The 20,509-nt window shown below is 39.4% G+C and overlaps 1 protein-coding gene across 4 annotated transcripts in view; it reads right to left on the bottom strand.

Moving 5' to 3' along the window:
• Positions 1–5,891: 5,891 nt before the first annotated feature.
• The window catches only part of rbm17 (RNA binding motif protein 17), a 19,349-nt gene continuing 4,731 nt past the window's right edge, over positions 5,892–20,509 (bottom strand). For 2 of the 4 annotated variants that reach the window (XM_085435814.1, XM_085435813.1), the window contains exons 7-13: positions 18,044–18,179; positions 17,734–17,885; positions 15,350–15,394; positions 10,929–11,005; positions 10,622–10,720; positions 10,471–10,543; positions 5,892–6,190 (exon numbers count right to left, since the gene is read on the bottom strand). In XM_085435814.1, coding sequence (XP_085291940.1) covers positions 6,087–6,190; positions 10,471–10,543; positions 10,622–10,720; positions 10,929–11,005; positions 15,350–15,394; positions 17,734–17,885; positions 18,044–18,179 — 686 coding nt within the window. In that variant the 3' untranslated portion in view covers positions 5,892–6,086. The remainder of the gene's footprint in view (positions 6,191–10,470; positions 10,544–10,621; positions 10,721–10,928; positions 11,006–15,349; positions 15,395–17,733; positions 17,886–18,043; positions 18,180–20,509) is intronic. The other 2 variants (XM_085435815.1, XM_085435816.1) reach the window with 2 other exon arrangements.

Here is a 20,509-nt window from a genome sequence, read left to right as displayed (position 1 = left end):
ATATATATATATATATATATATATATGACATATATACAATGACATATATATATATGTGTGTGTGTATTATTTGAAAGGTTTTAAACACTTGCTCTAAAAATGTCACTTTGTTAATTTTAAACGTTTAAACATTTAAACGTGTTTTTTTTTACATTCAGTTATCCTTTCCCAACAGACTGAGCAAATACAACTGACTTTGCTTTGCAGTTGGCTTTGTAACTTAAGCCTGAGTACTATAACAACAGTCTGCAAAGGGAGAGCTCAGAAAAGCTGAGCAGACAGACAAACTGATACATTACTCTCCAACTATAAAATATCAACAGGCATTCTATGATCCCATTACTGACTTTATAATGGCTTTTTAAAAATGTATTGACGTGTGTGAGATCTTTCTAAAAAAAAAAAAAAAGTGCCACATAGTAACATCAAAAAAATATGGGACAATCTGAAACTTCTTCATTGCCTAAGTTGGGACTCCTTCTGACCTCCTTTCAACCTTTTCCCCAAACCAACCATGATTCTCTACATCGTGTCCTGTTTACAGAATGAATCAGAGTGACAAACTCTTTCCTCTTGGACAAACAGTGGGCACAATAGTTGTGGAATTTACATCCATTGTAAATATTCATACCACGCACACTTCCCCCCCTCCAACCCCCAAGCTGATTAAGAGTTAAACAAGGTCAGGTTGTGAACTTTACCTGGAGGGTTGAGATATGTTCGGAGTCTGAAGTGAAAGGGTTCAGCTGGAATGACTGTGAAAAAAAAACATATTTTCCCCAGAAAAAGAAAGCAGGACACATATAAATGTTTGTAGAAGCACTGACACAGTTCTGGAATTTTAGATAATAATATTATCACACTCCTTCCACCAACTGTAACACTGGAGGGTTTTTGTTTTCTTTTTCTTTTTTTTTTGGTCACAGCCACATTAGTCCTAATTAAAGGGGCTGACAGTGCTTTTTCTTATTTTATGTCTTATTAAATATGTATACTGTTCTAACTATGGTCTGATTAGTGTTGATCTCATTTCTAAATAATAAGTAATTAAGTAAGGGATTACTTAAGTAGTTAAGTAATCCCTGTGATCTAAACAATATAAATGCTCCATATCTACAACCCATATTCTGAAAACATAGGGATGATGTAAAATGTGAATAAAAATGGAATACAATGATTTGCAAATCCCATAAACCTTCAAATTTTATTCACAACAGAACATAAATAAAGTTATTCGATTAAACTGTAGAGGTCCACAATTTTAAGAAAAATATTGTTGCACTTTGAACTGGTTTATATTTTCAATTTCATGATGCACCAAATAGTTTCAATAGGTGGAAGGTGTGGACTTCAGACGGGCCAGTTCAACACCCAGTCTTCTACTACCAAGTCATGCTGTTGTAACAGCCGTAGGGTGCAGTTTAGCATTGTGTGCAAATATGCAAAGCCTTTTCTGAAAAATATGCCATCTGTATGGGAGCATATGTTGCTCTAAAACCTGCATATACCTTTCAGCATTGATGGTTCCTTTCCAGTTGCGCAAGCTGCCAGTTGGTCAGGCAATGATGCATTGCCATACCTTCAAGAGAAGCAGGTTTTTGTACTGAGCACCAATAACAAGCCATTGTTATTGGTGTACTGAGCACCAATGACAATGCCTCCTCTCTGGCATCCATGTTTTCCAAATGTAAATTAAACCAGAGAAGAGTTTTACACTTTCCTCAGTCCATTTTAAATTAGCTTCATCCAAGAGAATATGCTGGCATCTGGATCGTATTTACATATGGGTTCTTCTTTGCATGATAGAGCATTAACCTGAATTCATGGATGGAACAGAAAACTATGTTCACAGACACTGATTTCTGTAAGTGAGGGCCCAAAGTTCACAAACATCCTCTATTAATTTATTCCTTCATTCGTCCCTTGTGCACAGATTTCTCCAGATTCTCAGAATCTTTTTATATTATATACTGTAGGTACTGAGATAATCAGTCTTCACATTTTTACATTGAGAATTATTACTCTGATTATTGTTTCACAATTTCCTTTTCTCTAAGGTGTTACAATAAAGTTTAACTTCCAAGGATTTCTGAATAAAGCATTTATAAAGTTTAGCAGTTAGATGTTAGCAGGAAATTAGCAAGTTAGTTCCCACCTAAAGATGACACACTATGTTCCGATTGAAGAATTTCTAAAAATTGTAAAATGCACAGCTCTGCTATAACTTTCTATCATATCATCATAAAGCAGAACTAAACTTCAGCCAGGAAAGCATCTGACATAATCCATCCACATCACAAGGTTAGTCGTTATATGTTGCCGCATGATTTTGATTACTTGATATGAAAAAGTCCTGATCCTAAGTAAGATCCTGAAATCTTCTGAAGTGCCCATGGGCTGCAGTGTACACCATGAGATTTTAAAGATTTCCTAATTTGCTGGTGTGCAAATAAAACGCTGAAGAGACCAAGAATGAGGCTGGTTGCTATCCAATTAAACAAGACACAAACATCCTAAAAAGATGACAACCTCAATTATTGCAATAGAAGCTTGGACCTGGAAACTGGGCTGATATGTCATCACCTAACAAGTGGATAAGCATAGAAGCCCCACCCACCTGCTGTTTATTAAATGTTTTGTTTGCATGAGCTAGCCAATCGGACGAAAGCTAGCTTAAAACATGAATTAAGGGGCGAATTAGCAGGGGAATAGCATATGGTAAAAATGGTCAGCAATAAAGAGTTGGAAATGAGCAAAAAAGTGTTGAGATAAGAAAACTGCTGATGACTGAGCAAAACCATAAATATATATATTTAAGACTGCTGTTGCTTCATATAATATGCAGGAACAGTGACAGTGATGCAGACTGTATTTTGTCTCAGGAGAGTAAACTGCTTGTCTGTCTTGGAATGAGCTCCCATAAAAATAGCTGTTAATCCAAATGGGGCTAAGGCTGTATAGGCATCTGGTAATTAAAGCATTATTTTGAAGGGAAACTCTTGATTAAGTCTTTTATTTGACTGACATCTTTCTACACACAAAGGGATTTCTGCTTTGTTATCAAGTTTTACACGGAGGACTAATCTCATCTTGAACTGATGAACAGAAGGACAAAGTGATTACAGTTAAACGTTTAAGAAAATAATCACAGTCTCGAAAGTAAACATGTAGTGTTGAGCTTTTTGAGGAGTCATACTGATAAAATTTACAGACATGTATTTAAAAGTAATGACTGGATCATTTGCAGTACTTCGCTTTGTGCATTCAATTTGCCCCTAAGTAAGCACTCAGTTGGGAGGAAAAAACTCCCTCTTTAATGTGAAGAACACACAGACAGAAAGGTGAGAGAGGACCAGGGAGACAAAGGAAATGAGCAACAATATAACAATAAACACTTAGCTTGTTGATGTGTGTGTGTGTGTGTGTGTGTGGGGGGGGGGGGGGGGGGGGAATGCATGGAATGAAGGGGAGGAGAGGTGATCAGTCCATCATTTGAGGTCACGGGAGCCTAACTAAGGGACATGTCTGTGAAGGTTCTCAGTCATCCAGGTCATCATAGTCAAAGCAGCTTGCAAAGAAAAGCGTCTGGACTTCTTTAAGTTGCTTGAAGACGTTTCACCTCTCATCCGAGAAGCTTCTTCAGTTCTAAGGTCAAATGGTGGGGAGTCCCAGATTTAAACCCAGTGGGAGTATCACTGTCACCCACAGAGGGACAAAAGGACCCCCTGATGATCCTCTAATCGCCTGAGCCAAGGTGTGAAAATGGGTGTGGGTCCCAATCAGCCAGGGTTTCGGGTGAGCTCATTGTGAAACCTGGCCCCACCTTATGAATTCACATGATAAGGTGGGGCCAGGTTTCACAATTGTGAACTGCGATTGTACTCTTTTTTTTGTATGTACAGTTTCGCATTTTCCTTGCAACATATAAAGAAACGAGGGTTGGCTCAGTATCTTTGGACAGTACTAACCTTTCTTTAATATTCCGAAATACAACTTGTGTGGAAAAAATGTAACAGCCACCTCACTAGGACATCATCACTACATCACTACAGGCTAAATGTATTACATTTCTGGATTATGCCATCAAACTGTGCCCCCTAACACACGGTGTAAGGTCAGGATTGTAATGACCTCTCTGCGGGCTATTCTGTAAAGCTATGGAAGTCACCTGGAACCAGTCTTCAATGAACAAACAATTTATTATGACATGATTTAGTTTAGTTTAAAAACTATTCAGAAACCTTGCTTAACTGTCTCTAATGTGAAAGACACATACCGGATTTTAACCTCCAAAGTCAAAGTAGATGTTCCCAGTATCTTTGAAGGCATGTCGTTAACAAGGGAATTAGTTGTAGTTTTGGACCTGGCCATAGATGTTGAGCTCTGCCTGTGAGCACAGAAGTCCCACTCAAGTGCTCTTGTGTTTGCAAGGGGCAGCCAATCAGACGAAAGCTGGCTTAAAGGGAGAAGAGTTCAAACTGTTTGATTCCTACAGTGGATGAACTGAGGGCTTCCATCAAGGCCCAATAGAAGATAAACAAGGAGAGTAGAGATCAAGAGAAAGATGACCCTTTGAAGTAAGAGCAGAGCAGTGGTCTTCAATTAGCATGCATTTGATATGCAAGTGGCTGTGGAAAATTCATTTTTGTCACCTTGTTGATTTAAAGATCAGAATCTGGAGTAATATCTTGGACACAAGTTGTCATCAGGATAACTACGAAAGCATAAACAGTTCTTTCGAATTATGCCACCAGCAGCCAACATGTAAATAGTAATGTACTCGGGGTAACTTCCTGACAAGTGCTGCACAACACTGTTGAAGATCAGCCTGAGAATGCTGCAGGAGGCGACCCGATAGTTGTTGGGGAGCATACCACACGTGGGATATGATTCACATGCAAGGCGCTTTACGTCATTTACACTGGAGTGGCTGACAGGAAAGAGACAACTTACAGCAAGTGGCCTATGGTGGAATCAAACTGAGGCCAGTGCAATAAATATTCAAGCTCAGTACATGGTGTGCGAGTGTGCGCTCCACTACGGGAACTACTGTGAGCAAACATCGTGGCCACCCCCCCTCAAGTTGCACTGTTGACACATTCGTTAGTTTCATAGACCAAACAGCACTCTGCTGTGCATGCTCAGGACACGCGCTCAACATCAAGCCCTGCTCCTGGCTTGCACTCCGACACAAACACACTGCACACGCTCAGTAAAACACTGAATAATCAACTTACAACATTTTGTTGTTTAATTTAATGCTCTCTTAGCTGGGCTTATTTCATAATCAAAATGATCAACAAGAGCAGTCGATCAAACATTTGATTTTATTCCTCAGCTTTTACCCATTAACTCCCATCACTTCAACCTTTGACCACTGCAACCCTAAATGAATGGAATGATTAAATCTTTTAAATGGGTCTCGCTTCTTGTTTCTGTTTCTCTGTCCAACCCGTTTCCCTGATCTGATTTAAACCTTCTCCAGTGGGATCCTTCCTGACGTTTTTCACGGGAACCTCCAGGGCCCTTCTGGCGCACTTACATAAGTTCTGAATGAGGCTGGGGTTGCGTTCACTGTCCCAGTCCCCTTCCTATAATCTGGCAAGGCTAAATCAAGACAGTCTCTGCCTGGGGATGTGTTAACACTAGCGAGGAACCTGCGTTATGTCAGACAAACTTCAGACAAGGAAAGTAGGCTTCCTGGAGATACAACATATGATTGGAGTGGGTTTCTAGAGTTTAACCTCTCGTTATATTAGTGTTCATATTTTGACACTTAAGAACACAACGACAGTCAACATGAAGAATGAGCTTTGTTGTCTTAACTAATGAAGATCTAAAACCAGAAACAGAAAATTTTCTATGTAAAAATGACAAAACCATCAACTCAATGTTGTTTATATCCTTTATTCTTTTTACATAAAAGGTTTTTTGTTTTTTTAAACACAGGACAAACAAGCCAATATACTACAGACATGTATCACTACACAGACTGCTGTTCAGGAAATATAAAAAAGGTTTATGTACATGTGGGGAGATGATGTGAGCTCCTTGTGTGGTGGTTCTTGTAGTTTCCCAGGGTGAATTCAAACCTGCTCGCCGAGGTCCAAAACCCGAAACTTGTCTAGATTGTAGAAGCAGGCCTTGACAACTCGCCCACCGAAATATCGTCCGTTCAGATCCACAACAGCTGCAAAAGAGAGGAACAATTAATGTCAGAACCTGGGAAAACAAAGTAGAGTCATATGCAAAAAGAACAAAATCCACCACATTTTGGGACATTATGTTTCAGTCCACCTGACACTGGCAGGTTGCACCTTGCATCATCCAGGAACTCATTGATGCTTCCGAGCTAGGAGGAAATCCCCCAAGGACACCCATGATCTCATTAGGAGCATGTTGTGATATCAGTAATGCATACATGCATGTGGGGCTTACCGAGTACCATTTTGAGTTGCTGCAATGAAATTTCAGCCCAATGGACCAACCTCCTTCATTTTCACATACAAATGTTGATCTTTTTCCATCTCCATGAAACAAACGTGGCATCTTTTCACTCCTAACATTTTACCCAGTCCACATCAGTATAGATACCCAACAACTCAGCTGCATGCTGTTTTTTTTTTTTAACAATATGGCTGTTAAAAAGTTGTACAGTTGAGGCTGCACCCTATTCTGATATTTACTGGGTAAGCATGTGGCCTTCAATTAAAAACACTGATCAAAACAGGCCCATCAAAGAAATCAGAACACCGATGCTGTGGAGCATCTGGCACAAATCTGGAAACCTTGTGTTTCTTTGAAGCAGATCCCTACTAACATGAGAATGTTGTATCACTTACGCACAGGAAGAACAAAACACAACAAACTAAAACAAAGTCACTATTGTCTCAATATGTTTTATGGTAGATTTATTCTCTGTGACCTCCAAAGATCAGTTCATCTCTCCTTTGTAAAAAATAAATTATTACACTGTTTATGAAAAACAGCCGGCTCATGCTGGTAGTTCCCAGCAAACAACACTCAAGAAGAGAAAAAAAAGAAAACTTTTTTTGGCTCTCGTACGTCTGCATTCTAGGAAAATAGGAAATTTTATGTCAGGGTCATTTCCCAGGACCGTCTCCTAAAGATGAACCACTGAGGTAATGATCCTTTAAAAAGGACGCGTCTTATCCGACTGTGTGAGAGAGGACAGGATTCAGCATTAGTCACTGAGGCATGTGTGTCCCAAGCATGATAATGGATCTTGAAGGACGCCGGAGATCACTTCAGTTGGTAGACAGCCATAAAGCGTGTGCATATGCACAAAACAACGTGTGTTATGACTACAGCAGCTAAGGGGAACATCTTGATTTGTATGGAAACAGATGGTTAGTGTACAATTGTGCATCTTTTCAAAGATGAATTCAGACCATTTTTTAAACGTGCTTTCTTCACAAGGGTTAGAGAGCAATTATTTTATGTTATGGGTGCGGATGATTTACAAAAGTTGTGCTGTTTTCTAAACGCAGGCGCACTCTGTTCATTTCAATGTGACTCGCACAATCTGCCAAGAGCTGTGGGTAATTTACTAACAGGACAAGCATATCAATATAAATCAGTTGTACATGTGTACGTTCAGTGTAGGCCTACAGTGGCAGTCATGAGCTCGTTAGAATGGAAACAGGCTTTAGTAATTGCTTCGATGTTGACAGTACCACCATAACGGTTCTACGCTGAGAAAGAGACAGAAAAACACCTATTGCCAAAGTGCATGCAGCTGAATTTGTGTAACCCATGACAAAAAAAAAAAAAAAAAAAAAAAAAAACAGTCATATGTTAGAGGATCACGAGATCATGGTGAAAACCATGTGCACCTTTTATGACCCTGAAATCAAAATGCTTTAATTTCAGTGTAATAAAACTTTAAAAAAAAAACTTAAGAGACATTTTTTCCTTAATAAAGATTTATTAACATAAATGCATCAGACCAACATCCATATCCAAGGCCTGAATATACTAAGGACAGGGTCCAAATTCAACATAGTCATCCTCCCTGTTCTTGCCATTCGTCAGCTGTTTCGCTTTGACCCTCCGTGCAGGCTGTGAAATAGCCACAGAAGCCGCAGTTTACAGGAACCAGAAACCGAGAATTGAAGAATTGCAATAAGTTTTGCTGCCGCTGGCACTGCGTGACTCTTTTAGTTTCCAGGTCATTTCGGAGTTCACTAAACAAATTTAGAATTAGGTGGCTTTGTAATCCATCCATTTTTAACCACATCCTCATCTGAAATTAATAAGCGCACCCTTAACTTACTGCGATGTCTCCTCTACAAAGCAATAACCAATGTGAAAAAAAACTGTTATTAGATATACATCTTATGCATAGCAAAACTTAAATATTCCCCTCACTAAATTTTGTGCCCTGAGAAAGGAACTCCGAGTAACGCCTATGCAACAGGGCCAATTGCAAAAATCTGAGTTTCCACCTCTCATGTGCAATACTGTCACTGTGCTGTTTCGGTAAATGCCAAGCAGAAAGTGCTAAATGTCCAACAACAGATCTAAATTCATCATTATAAATCTTTACAACTTCTCAGAAAAATGACAAACTGTTCCTTTAACTATTGTCATTTACTATCTGTAATCTAATGAAGGTAATGAACAACTTTCTGTTTGAGGACAATGTGCAATCGCCAGGCTCTGTAACCTTTCCATCACCTCATACTCACGTCAGCAGTGAAGAGAACCGACAGGATTATTTAGCTGGTTTCTATGTAGCCATTAAACCTTTCAAAGAATAGCCGGGAAAATTTAACTTCAAACTTATCTTCTTGGGTAGTATTGCATTCCTTCAAGCGTGAACACTACTGTGATGTACTGTTGTGTTGCCACTGCTTAAAAAACAAAACACAAAAAAAACCTAACAGCAACAACTCTGCATGTTGATTAGTAGTGTTCTAGCAGAATACAGTATGTTTCAGTATTTGAGAGGCTTTAGCCGACCGTCTGACCTGGGAATCCTGTCACCCAAAACTGCTTCTTACTACTTTTGAGTCACTGTCACGCTCACCCTGTCTCAACACTGAAGACAGCATCGATTGCTTTAACGGGGAAGTTGGCGTTTGCTTTTTGTGCACATTCAAGATGAGCGATAAAAATCAGAGAGAGCGGTCAAGATCAGAACAGGGCTTAAAGGGAGCCATCAAAGGGTGTTTCACAACCGCGCTGTTTGGTCTGTTTAAATCAAATGTAGACAGATTGCAGTCAGATTGGCAACACGCTTGATGTCTCAATTGGTGGATTCAAGTCTTAGTTGCACATGATGACCAGAGGTGCACAAAGATGCAACCTTGGAGGGGAGATAAAAATGTGGATGTTATGGGCAGACTGGTAAATCTTAACTGCACTTTGAACAACTCCAGCCATATCCAAAGCAACTACAAATGGAATTCATGAGCAAAAACAAGCTAAATCACCTCTACTAGAAGACACTAACTTAAATGAACCAGGTGCTAGATGCTACACTCGCCGTTCTCTTCCCTGTAGGGCAGGGCTGCCCAATCCCGGTCCTCGAGAGCTACTATCCTGCAGCTTTTAGATGCATCCCTACTCCAACACAGCTGAATCAAATGGTTTGATTACCTCTTCAGCATGCCATCATGTTTGGCAAAGGCCTGATAACAAGCCATTCATTTGATTCAGCTGTGTGGGAACAAGGATGCATCTAAAAGCTGCAGGACGGTAGCTCTCGAGGACCGGGATTGGGCACCCCTGTTGTAGGGGAATCATAGCTAACATGAGGAAAAACATGACCCATTTTCACACAGTGACAGAAGAAAATCAGGTTTAACTGGGTTCCAGCATATTATTTACAGCTACCGTGACGGACACTAAATACAACAATCACCTCCGGCCTGTGAGTGCGAGAACATGCCCTCAGACTTCACTTTCCGGATGCTTCGTCATCACCTGCAGAAACGGATCACTTAGTGTGAGACTTTTAATTTGATTCTTTATGGCAGGTTTTAGTGTCGTTCTTTGAGAACCTGCCCTGCTTTCTGAGAGCTGTGATATAAGACGCCTGGGTTGCTGGGTCACAAATGATGTAACACCGCAGGGAATGGGAGTCTCACCTTGTTTCCGATCTGGGCCAACTCATTTAGAATGGGACACATTTTCACCCACATTATTAGAGCAGTTATGCAATGATTCCTCCCCCCCAAAAAAAGAGAAAGAAAAAGGAAAAGTGCGATGCTGTTACATGAAGTAATTTAGGAAACAGTCGCCTACATATGCAGACTGAAAACCATTGTTTAAATGAGAATGGAAATGTCTGAGGCAACCACTTTCATTATGAACAAGTGCACAGCGAGGAAGTTCCTCAAACTCCTGTGACACTTGAAGGCAACATGGTCTGATGCAAATGCCCGATATCTCATGAGTTGAGGCCTATTCCAGGGATGGCGCTTAAAAGAAGTGAATACTGACCTTTGATGGCCGACTCCACCCTCTCAAACTCCAGAAATATTCTGACGGCTTCATCATCTGGCACCTCTGCAATCTGACAGCGGAAAGAATCTTCACGCTTCTGTTTTGATGACTTTACGTAAATCGAGTTTTATAAATCACTTCATCTCACCTCAAAAATGACACATTTAACTACTTTGCCGTATTTCTCGCATTCCTCTTTCGTCTCTCCCTCCAAGTCCTCGTCCACCTCTCCTCGCCCCACCATGTTCTACGAAGGGAAACGACACATGTAACCAAGCTGCACGGGACATCAGACTAGTCATAATCTCATATTAAAACTGCAGTCTTTCCATCACCCCAGTGTTCTGTGTTGAAATAATAACATGTGCCACTTATAACCCACTGATCATTTTTCTAATGCTATAGTAGCCAAACCTAGAAAGGGGGAATTTAACAGCACACAGGGATACACGTACCCTCAGCAGGACCACCTTGGTCGGGTTTTTCAGGATCTCAGTGAGCGGGTTCGCGTCAGACTTCTTGGAGGAGTCAGCTGATTGGAAGAAAACAGAGGTGATCGTAATTTTTTCCTTATCATCAGAATATTTACAGGCAGCAGGTATGCTGGATGGAGCAACAGAAGGTGTCGGACGATAAGTGGATTTGTGCGGGACTGTTCAAAACTTGGGAGCTTGATTCAACACAGATGATAAATGAAACAATTCAGCAGTTTGTTTTGCGTCAGCTGGTCTGATATCTGCTTCGTCTGACATCCAGTTGGCTTTTACTGTGCTGCTGAGAAGCCACTCTGGGTCGTTCTGGGTCATTAAAGTAATAAAACTGTTACGATTTCTGGAAAGTGGCCAAGTTGCCAGTCTCACTCAAATACTGAAATGTATAAAACAAAACAGAGCTGAAGTTTTCCTGCTCATCTTTATATTTTTCCGTTTAGATATTAAGTTAAACAACTAAAAAAAACAAACAAACAAACAAAAAAGAAAAAAAAAATGCAATTTCCACACTATTTTTCCACATTTCGGAAATCTAAATGACGATCTGACAAAAGTATTGATATTACTAATTAATAATAATAAGGGGTAAAGGGTGTGCTTAAGCTGCTAGCACATTTGAGAATATGAGAGACTATCAGAGTAGCTATGTTCTTATTTGACAGTCATTTAACTGGACAATAAACAACGCTGATAACAGAGCTCAAGTTATTCAACAGCCATACAGATAAGGTAAACATGGATGGAGCGATATCCAATTGTGCCCTCTAGTGGTTAAACAGAAACACTAACATGTTTAATGCCAGGGAGGAGTCTACGGAAGCGTAGAGCTGCCACCCAGGCAAAAGAAAAATACAAGTGTATCACGTTATAACGTGAAAGGTTTATTGTTCTAACAAGATACTTTTCCTGTTTGTACAATATACTTTTCACGTTTGAACAACATAATATCACGTTCGTACAATATCAATATTATATTGTAATAACGTGATATTATGTTGTTCAAACATGAAAAGTATATTGTTAGAACAATAAACCTTTCACATATATACACACATGTATATACACACATGTATATACACACATGTATACACACACACGTATACACACACACGTATACACACACATGTATATACATATATACACACACATGTATATACATATATACACATGTATATACATATATACACATGTATATACATATATACACATGTATATACATATATACACATGTATATACATATATACACATGTATATACATATATACACATGTATATACATATATACACATGTATATACATATATACACATATATATGTATATATGGCTATAAGCAATAAATTGCAAAAAAAAACAAACAAAAAACAAAACAAACAAAAAAAAAACCCTCATGTATACGAATTGATGTTAATTGGGTTTTTGTTTTTTGTTTTTTAAATTTGTCAGAATTTTCCATAAATGCTCCAATTTTTAAAAAAAAGAAAAAAAGGCGGGAATTTTAAGGCAATTATGTGAATGCGCAGGCTTTACTGGGTTAAGTCATAATGGAATACATTGCAGATTTGACTTGTCATAAATGATTGTCCAGGGGTTAGGAGAACAGGTCAAAGAGCGAAAACTGCACAGAAGCCAAACATTTGATGAAAAGCTGTTGAGAGGGGAAAATAAGGGAGACTTGAAGCTTGTTCGCATTGGCAGCAAAGAGCATGCTGTACAGGCAAAACTCTGCACCCTGCTATAAGAAGCACAGACCAAATTCAAAGCAGGAAAGACTTAACCTCCTAAGACTTGAACCCTTCCACGGCATGCATTTTAATTTCTCTTTGATATTTGGGCATATTGGGGCCCAATGAACGTAAAAACAAAGAATTACCAGATCTTTTTTTTACCAGATTTGTGTCTTTAAGAAAAATAAGAGCCACATATGAGGATATTCGTTTAAAATTTTGATAGAACAGTAGCAGTATAATGTCCTTGTAAGTGGATATCAGGCCCTTGTAGAGCAAAATTGAGTATTTTGGTCTAAATAACCCAAAAAGTGATGTCCACATATGTGGACGCCAGGTCCTAGGAGGTTAAAATTAATTTTCATATTGAGGCCGGGTTGCAGCTTCAGCCTGGGCGGCATCACAGCATTATAGCACAGCAGAGCATTTGTGTTGCAGATTGCAGTACATACCAAGACTACAGTATTGTTTGATCGAATCGCATTTACAAAAGTTACAAAAAGGTGATCGAGGCCAAATTGATAAATAGAAGATAATTAGGGGACTCATAGTACGTTTATAAACAGCATGATGTATTGCCATGCATATATGATTTTTAAGTCAACCAGCTGTGGAATCTACTACAACACTTAGTATCCAGACAGTGTCTACCGCAGATTACGTGAATAATGAAAAACTGGTATGGAAGACGATATAGTAAAAGAGGATTTTATAACTTAATTTTTTATGACATTGGCTTATTTACATTAGCCTTATGGTTTACCTACAGTAGCACCTGGCAAAAATAACAAGCTGGAAAGAAAGTGCTTTAGTAGGCTGGAGGAATTCACATGGCTTGAAAGCCCTTAGCATAAAAGTACAATTATACAGTTATTTATCCAACATTAAAGTTTTGATATAGACCCTAAATACAGTAAACAAATGCAGGCCATTTAAACTTGACTTCAGATGTACATGGAAATATGAATATTCAAGATATGATAAATTAGATACTAATGTCATTAAATTAAAATAATAAGATCCTTCTGAAGGTGTTACAGGTGCACAAACTCAATCACTTTTTGCCCACTGGTAGGTGTCTGCCAGGCAACATAATAATATTCCCATTATCTGATACAGACAAGAAGCTTCAGGGGACTAAGATATGAGCCAAGTTTGGGTTACTCAACTCCTGATTATCAGATCGAGTTTGTAAGCAAACAAACAGACAGATTTGGTGTTATATACTGTTGATGCTGTATCGAGGTTGTCATATTATAGTGCACTGCATAATGACGCCACCAGAGGGCAGTCTCTACATGTGAAACACTGAGTGGAGCTAAGTGAGCTGTGAACAGGGTCATAGACAGAGTGCAAACAAAACTCCTGCTGATAAAAGTGAGCCAGACAAAATGGATACAGCTGTGTGCAGTAGGGCTGCACGATTTTGCATATAATGAGAATCACGATTTTTTTTGCTTAGAATTGAGATCACGATTCTCTCATGATTTTCTTTTCCAATATAAATATTTATTGCATTTATTAAGTGCACATCAACTTCGTAACAGTTGAGACTGAACATAAAAACCATAAATGTCTCACATTTTGTCTTTGCCGCAAAATGTTGTACTGCTTGTAATTCCGTCTCCACCGTTGCTCGACACTGTGTGTATACAGCAGGTAGTGATAGCCTCCATAATTTCTTTGTGCCTGCGGGAATTCGACGGGTATGGGGAAGCGCGGTATAAGGTTCCCGTTATTGATGTTTGGGTGGTTGACCGGGACGGATTTTCTCCTGTCACTTTCTTGGCCTTTACAGCTTCATCATCTCTCACGTGCTCTCCGTTGTTTTTTTCCCTGCCTGCTGGCTTCTGTATCACGTGGTATAAGGCTCCGCCCTTGTCATTTGTTTTCATGCAGATTATGTCCCGGATCAAAATGCGGTACAATCGTCATCTTTTTTTTTTCTTTTTTTAATCGTTGTCATTTGGAAATGAGATCGCACATATGTATGAATTGAGATCGCGATTTTCTAACAATTAATTGTGCAGCCCTAGTGTGCAGTATTACCCTTGAGAACAGATACACACTTTATCTCCATTTAGCGCACTTTTAGCTACTGCCTGGTGTCAAATGTGGCAACAAACTCACATCAATAAGCTATGGAAGAATGTAGGTGTCCCAAAGTGCAAATGTCCTAATTAAACAGAAATTTAACCATTAAACTAATCATCTACTCTTGAAGTAAGAGAACACCAACTTAATATGATCAATGTTAGCAGTGGAAGCACTAGCAGCCTTCTTTCTTTGTAGGTCAAAGTCCACACGTCTATATTAAATGTGGTTATGCAAGGTTCCAATAAAGTAAGTTAGCTTTGAAATAATCCTCATCTACTTTACAAGCTTATAATACCCCCAGTTACCATATGTGATAAGTCAGGAAGGTACGAAGGTATCAATAACTGGATGTGTCCAAGCTGACAGCTGTTTTAACACAAATATGCTGCGTAGAGAACATGGATGCAGAGATTCATGCTAATACAATGAATCTGTGACACGTGCATAGAGTAACTGTGTGACAGTATGCATGTATATAAAAGTCATGCAAACACAAACTTTAAAGATGATCCGTGTGGCACATTCTGCAATATGAAAGGGAGAAAATGGGAGTGGAGGCCAACCTGCAGAGCCTGAAGTCTCAGTGGCACCTGATTGGCTGGAGCCTGCTGCTCACACACACACACACACACACACACACACACACACACACACACACACACACACACACACACACACACACAAAAAATGAAAAGACATGCATGTAAAGGTCACTGTAAAACATCTAACTGATATTGAAATGGAATCTTGCTGTGGTCACACCCAAAACAAAAGTATGTGAAAACAGTGGACGGCTAAATAATCCACATGCTCACACAGACCAGGACAGGCTTGAGACAATAAAAGCAGCTTTTGATGCAGCTGACAGATACAGAAAATCACGTTAAAGCAGACAGGGTGAAAAGGAACACAGAAAGGCGGGGTGGGGCATAAACATCAGAACACGAGCGGTAGGGCTGGGCGATGTGGATCTTGAGGGGTAGGCTGAGAGTAACGTGCTACTGGAGCACAATGTGAAGAAATAAAAAAATAAAACAAAATTTAAAATCCAGTTGAGCTAACCTAGTTTAAAGGGGTCATAAAAGAGTATTTTATAAACAGAAGCCAATAAACCAAAACTGTAAAATTGATGGAGACCTATATATTTATTTATTTATTTTAAATTATATGGCGCCAAATCACATCAACAGTCACTTCAAGCAGCTTGATATTGTAAGGCAGTGATACTCAAGGTTTGGCTGGGGACCCCGAGTGGGCTATGAAGGTACTGCAGGTGGCCCACAGTAATCACAGAAATTCAGTTTGACGTTATAAACATTTACAGTTACATATTTATATAAAATGATTCATTTCTATAAAAAGGGAATTAAAACTGGTAATAGGAAGTGATTAGTTTGTGATATTACTCACTACTCTGACTATTTAGGGCAGAGTAGTGAGTAATGTTGCTCTTGCACTGGAACTTGGGGCCCAGTGGTAGGTGGGTCACACAGTGGCTCAGCACTTAGCATATGACTGCAATACGTTTTAGCCATTTAGAGCAAAAAAGCCTGTGTTGCTTATGGTTTTGTTTGGTTTTTTTAAACCGAATTTTTAGGAAATGAATTGCTTTCTCTTGTAACTTGACTTTTCTTTTAAGATTTGGCCCATGGCATTTTCTGGTATTTAAGTGGGCCGCAACCCTCTTGAATTAAATGACTTTTGTAAGGAAAAGACCCGACAATAACACAGAGAAAACCCAAAAATCAGATGACCCCCTATTAGTAAGCACTTGGTGACAATGGGAAGGAAAAATTCCCCTTTTAACAGGAAGAAACCTCTGGCATAACCAGGCTCAGGGTGGGGCAGCCATCTGCCGTGACCCCACAGCCACACCAGGCACACATGTGCCTGTCGTAAATGCTGTTAGGAGTCTTACAAGCGCCTAACTGGCACGGTTGGATGGCACAAAGCTACAAGCACGAAGCCAAAGCTTTGGGTCCGACCTCTGGCTTTTCACTCCTGCATGTTTAGGGTTGAGACCCACACGCTGCATGCTTCAGGTAACACTGTCATTATAATATACAGAGGTACAGTGAACTTAACATTGAGTAATGGAGGGAGAAGAATCCTTACTAGACACGTAAGGATGATTATTACAAGCAGCAGAAATCATTTTACAGTGAGCTGATGGGTTTGCAGTATTTCAGGGTTTTAGTTCTGTTTTTACTCAGAGATTGGTCCATCATGGGAACATTAACACACACACACACAAAACCCAACTAAACTGTAATGTGCCTATTTACACAAGTGGCACAGAAACTTTATTAACACAGATACAGTCATGACCTGACTGCAAATGATGATTTGTGTTTTCCTACAAGGTCTTTTTGTACGTGCCAATTTTACCCACGCTTAGTGAGTTCAAGTGTAAACTGACTCACTAAGTCAACTCTTGAAGCATCATGAAAGAAAACATTAGCTTATTGCTTTGCTTTCTAACCAGCTTCATTTCTTAACGAGGCTTTTAGAGTGAAACATTTGCAGGAATTTGTATAAAAACCTAAACTGACAGTCTGACACATGATTACAAATTAATATACATTTCTTAATTTGTATATTTAGTTAAGACGTAATGCCGTTTTTAACAAATGGCAGTCTTATGTTTAAAATAATGACAGTAGTTCAGCTAAGTGCAGTTTAGTTTTGGTTTTCACTGTGAGAGTGAGCATAGAATTCAAAGTAATGAGAGAGTGGGGGCAGGGGAGAGAGCCGTAAACATCTATATGACTGCACAAACATTTATGTGACACAATGATCAAATTATAACTCGATCAACCAACTTCTCTGATCTAACCTGCTAATGTACCGTTTAAAAACAAAACAAATACAAAGGCATCGCCCAGCCCTAAGCTAAAGATGGAAAGGACAAAAAAAAAAAAAAAAAAAGCACAAAGGTCGCTCTTACGTTTTTCTGCTGCGTCACCTATGATGATCTTTCCACCTCTCTTGCTGGTCTTTTCCACGGACAGTGCCGTGCTGAGGCCTTGCTCGTGCTTCCCGAGGCCCTGGCCTTCTTTGAAGCCATATTTCTGCATAATCTTATGGGCCACTGTGCCTCTGCAGGAGAAGGAGAATTAATGAAACATTCAGCTATACAGTACATATAAACATGATATACAACTGATTAACTGTAGTACTTAACTTGAAGTACTTTTTATTCAAGCAGAAATAAATGAACTATATAAATCTACTTGTTGTGTAATATAAGCACCCACCCCATGTTAGCAAGGAAGGAGCTGGTCGGTCCGGGTGGTGAGCGGGGCCGGTCTGAGTCTTCATACATAGGTGGAGGGATGGCCGCCTTTGAGCCTCTGGCAGGACGGCCCTCATCTTCATAGGAAAATGAAGAGCCTGAGATCACACACACAAACAGAAAATGGCTGATGCAGTAACAAAGGGCTCAACTGCAATGTCAACATGCATTCAAAGTAAACTTTAGGCATATAAAGGTGACCTATTATGGTCATTTGAAGCGCCACATCTTTATTTGGAGCTGCATGATTCACAGTTAGATGGGGGTTGGTAAATACAGCTATATTCATCCTGTCTGAAACCATGTTTTAGTTCCTCTTCCTTTAACTTTAACACCACCATCATTCCATTTCCTCGACAGGCCACCCTGTAGTAACCTGAGACAAACATACACGATATTGCCAAAGGCATTCACTTAACAACCGCTGACCCCGCTCTCTGATTTTACATGACCTGCTGCTTCATGTCTGAGTTGTTGTCATTTTCAATCGTTTCTACTTGGTTATAATACTACTAACAGATGACTGTGGAAGATTTAGCAGTGAAGAAATTTCATGACTAGACTTGTTGCTATCCTATCACAGTACCACACTGGAATTCACTAAGCTCCTGAGAGCAATCCATTCACCCACAAACATTTGTAGAAGCAGTCTGAATGCCTGCATGCTTGATTTTATCCACTTTGGCCGTGAGTGAGTGGGTGAGGAAGCACTTTTGGAATTACAGTATATGATATCCACTCTTACTGCCATTATATGGTTCTAGGAGCAGAAAGAAATGAGCATTCAGAAGTCTGAAAGCTAAATTTTTGTACTGTGTTAAAGTTAAAAAAAACTTAAAATGCAGTGTGGCAGTACACACTGGCTGCCTTGTGTCCCGTTCTCTGTCGAGATGATCCCACACTGCTTCAATAAGGTTGAGGTTTAGGCTTTGAGGAGGCCAATTCATGAGTGATAGTGTTCCAGCATATCCAGGTGTGCCTTTATCTATCCAGTAAAAACATACCTGTATCTACCAATGCGTGTAAACACACTATTAATGTGTGCTATCATGCTGAAAAACAAAGCCACTCCCAATCAGATACTTCTCAGATGGTATTGCACGGTGGAGCAAAGCTCAAACCTGACAATCCTGACTTTACCAGCCCATCGGTTTTCACAAGATCCCAAAATCTGTGTGTCACGTTCTGTGTCCATGACACAGAAAGAAAATTCAGATATATTTTAAATGAAATTCTACTAAAAATATTCAAGCTCATAAGCCCCATTTTCCCTAAAAATCCTAACCCTGCAGGAGAAAAAAACCCTACAGTTTCTCTTCATTATTCTGCAGTGAGCCAGTTGTATGCTGCTACTAAGATAAATATCCCCTCAGACTAGAGCTGGGCGATATGAGATTTTTTCATATCACGATATGTTTTTTTCATTTCAGGCGATAACGATATCTATCACGATATAAGCCAAATAACTATATTTGTAAGATTTAAATGTGCCGTTGCTCACAAGTAAAATGTGAAATAATCAGCAGCTTGTTTTTATTTAAATATTTATTTCCCATAATAAGTTCAACAGGGTAGATGTACTTAAGGAACATGAGACTTTTTCAGATAAATAAAGGCAAATATTGCAAACTACACAAAAGACAGCCGCTAAAGCGTTTAAGTTTCAAAATGGAACAAATGAAACAGACTAAATTGTCAATTCCACTTAGAAACAAAATATTAATTCTAAAAATAAATCTTAGTTTGTTTTACAGAAGAACAGACAAAACTGACTAACTTTTGTCAATATCAAATAAACTGAGAACTAAAAGGAAATTCTCAAGCTCTCCTTGTTGTATAGCTTAGCTTTTCAAACAGTTTTAACAGTTACTTTAGTCTGACATAAGCCGAATGACGAATTAGCGCTTCCAGTCAGAGACTGAGGCTACGTCCACACGTACACGGGTATTTTTGAAAACTGAGATTTTCCGTTTTCGTTTTAAAAAATAATCCCGTTCACACATAAAGGCAGAAATGAAGGAAAACGCTGCTATGAACATGCCAAAGCAGCAGGTGGCGCTAGATTCCTAACCGTGCAGAAATGTTGGCCAATCAGAAGTCTAGAAGCCTCGGTGGGAAAAAGTAAACAAAGCTGGGGCATAGAAGCAGAACCGAGTCGTATGTGTGGAGGGACAGTAACTGTGTGTATATGTAAGCATTTAAACACTGCAGAGAGTAGAATTAACAGTAACAGTATTGTAGAAATTCATTTCACCGAAACAATAACGTGGCGCAGTGTGACGCATGCACCAGTTTATTGTATTTCCAGACTTGCTGTCGGCACAATTTACAGTGCACGCTACTCTGTTTTTTGTCAGACTTGAAATAGCCGAAATACCTTCACACTACGGACCTTCTTTGGCTCTTCCGTTCGACAATCTCTCCGGCA

Source organism: Copadichromis virginalis, linkage group LG17, assembly GCF_057382275.1.
Source record: "Copadichromis virginalis isolate Kocher_CV1m ecotype Utaka linkage group LG17, C_Virginalis_male_GT1.1, whole genome shotgun sequence".
In the NCBI taxonomy this organism is placed as follows: domain Eukaryota; kingdom Metazoa; phylum Chordata; class Actinopteri; order Cichliformes; family Cichlidae; genus Copadichromis; species Copadichromis virginalis.
The sequence above is the reverse complement of the archived record's forward strand: the minus strand, read 5'-3'. Positions and strand labels throughout refer to the sequence as shown.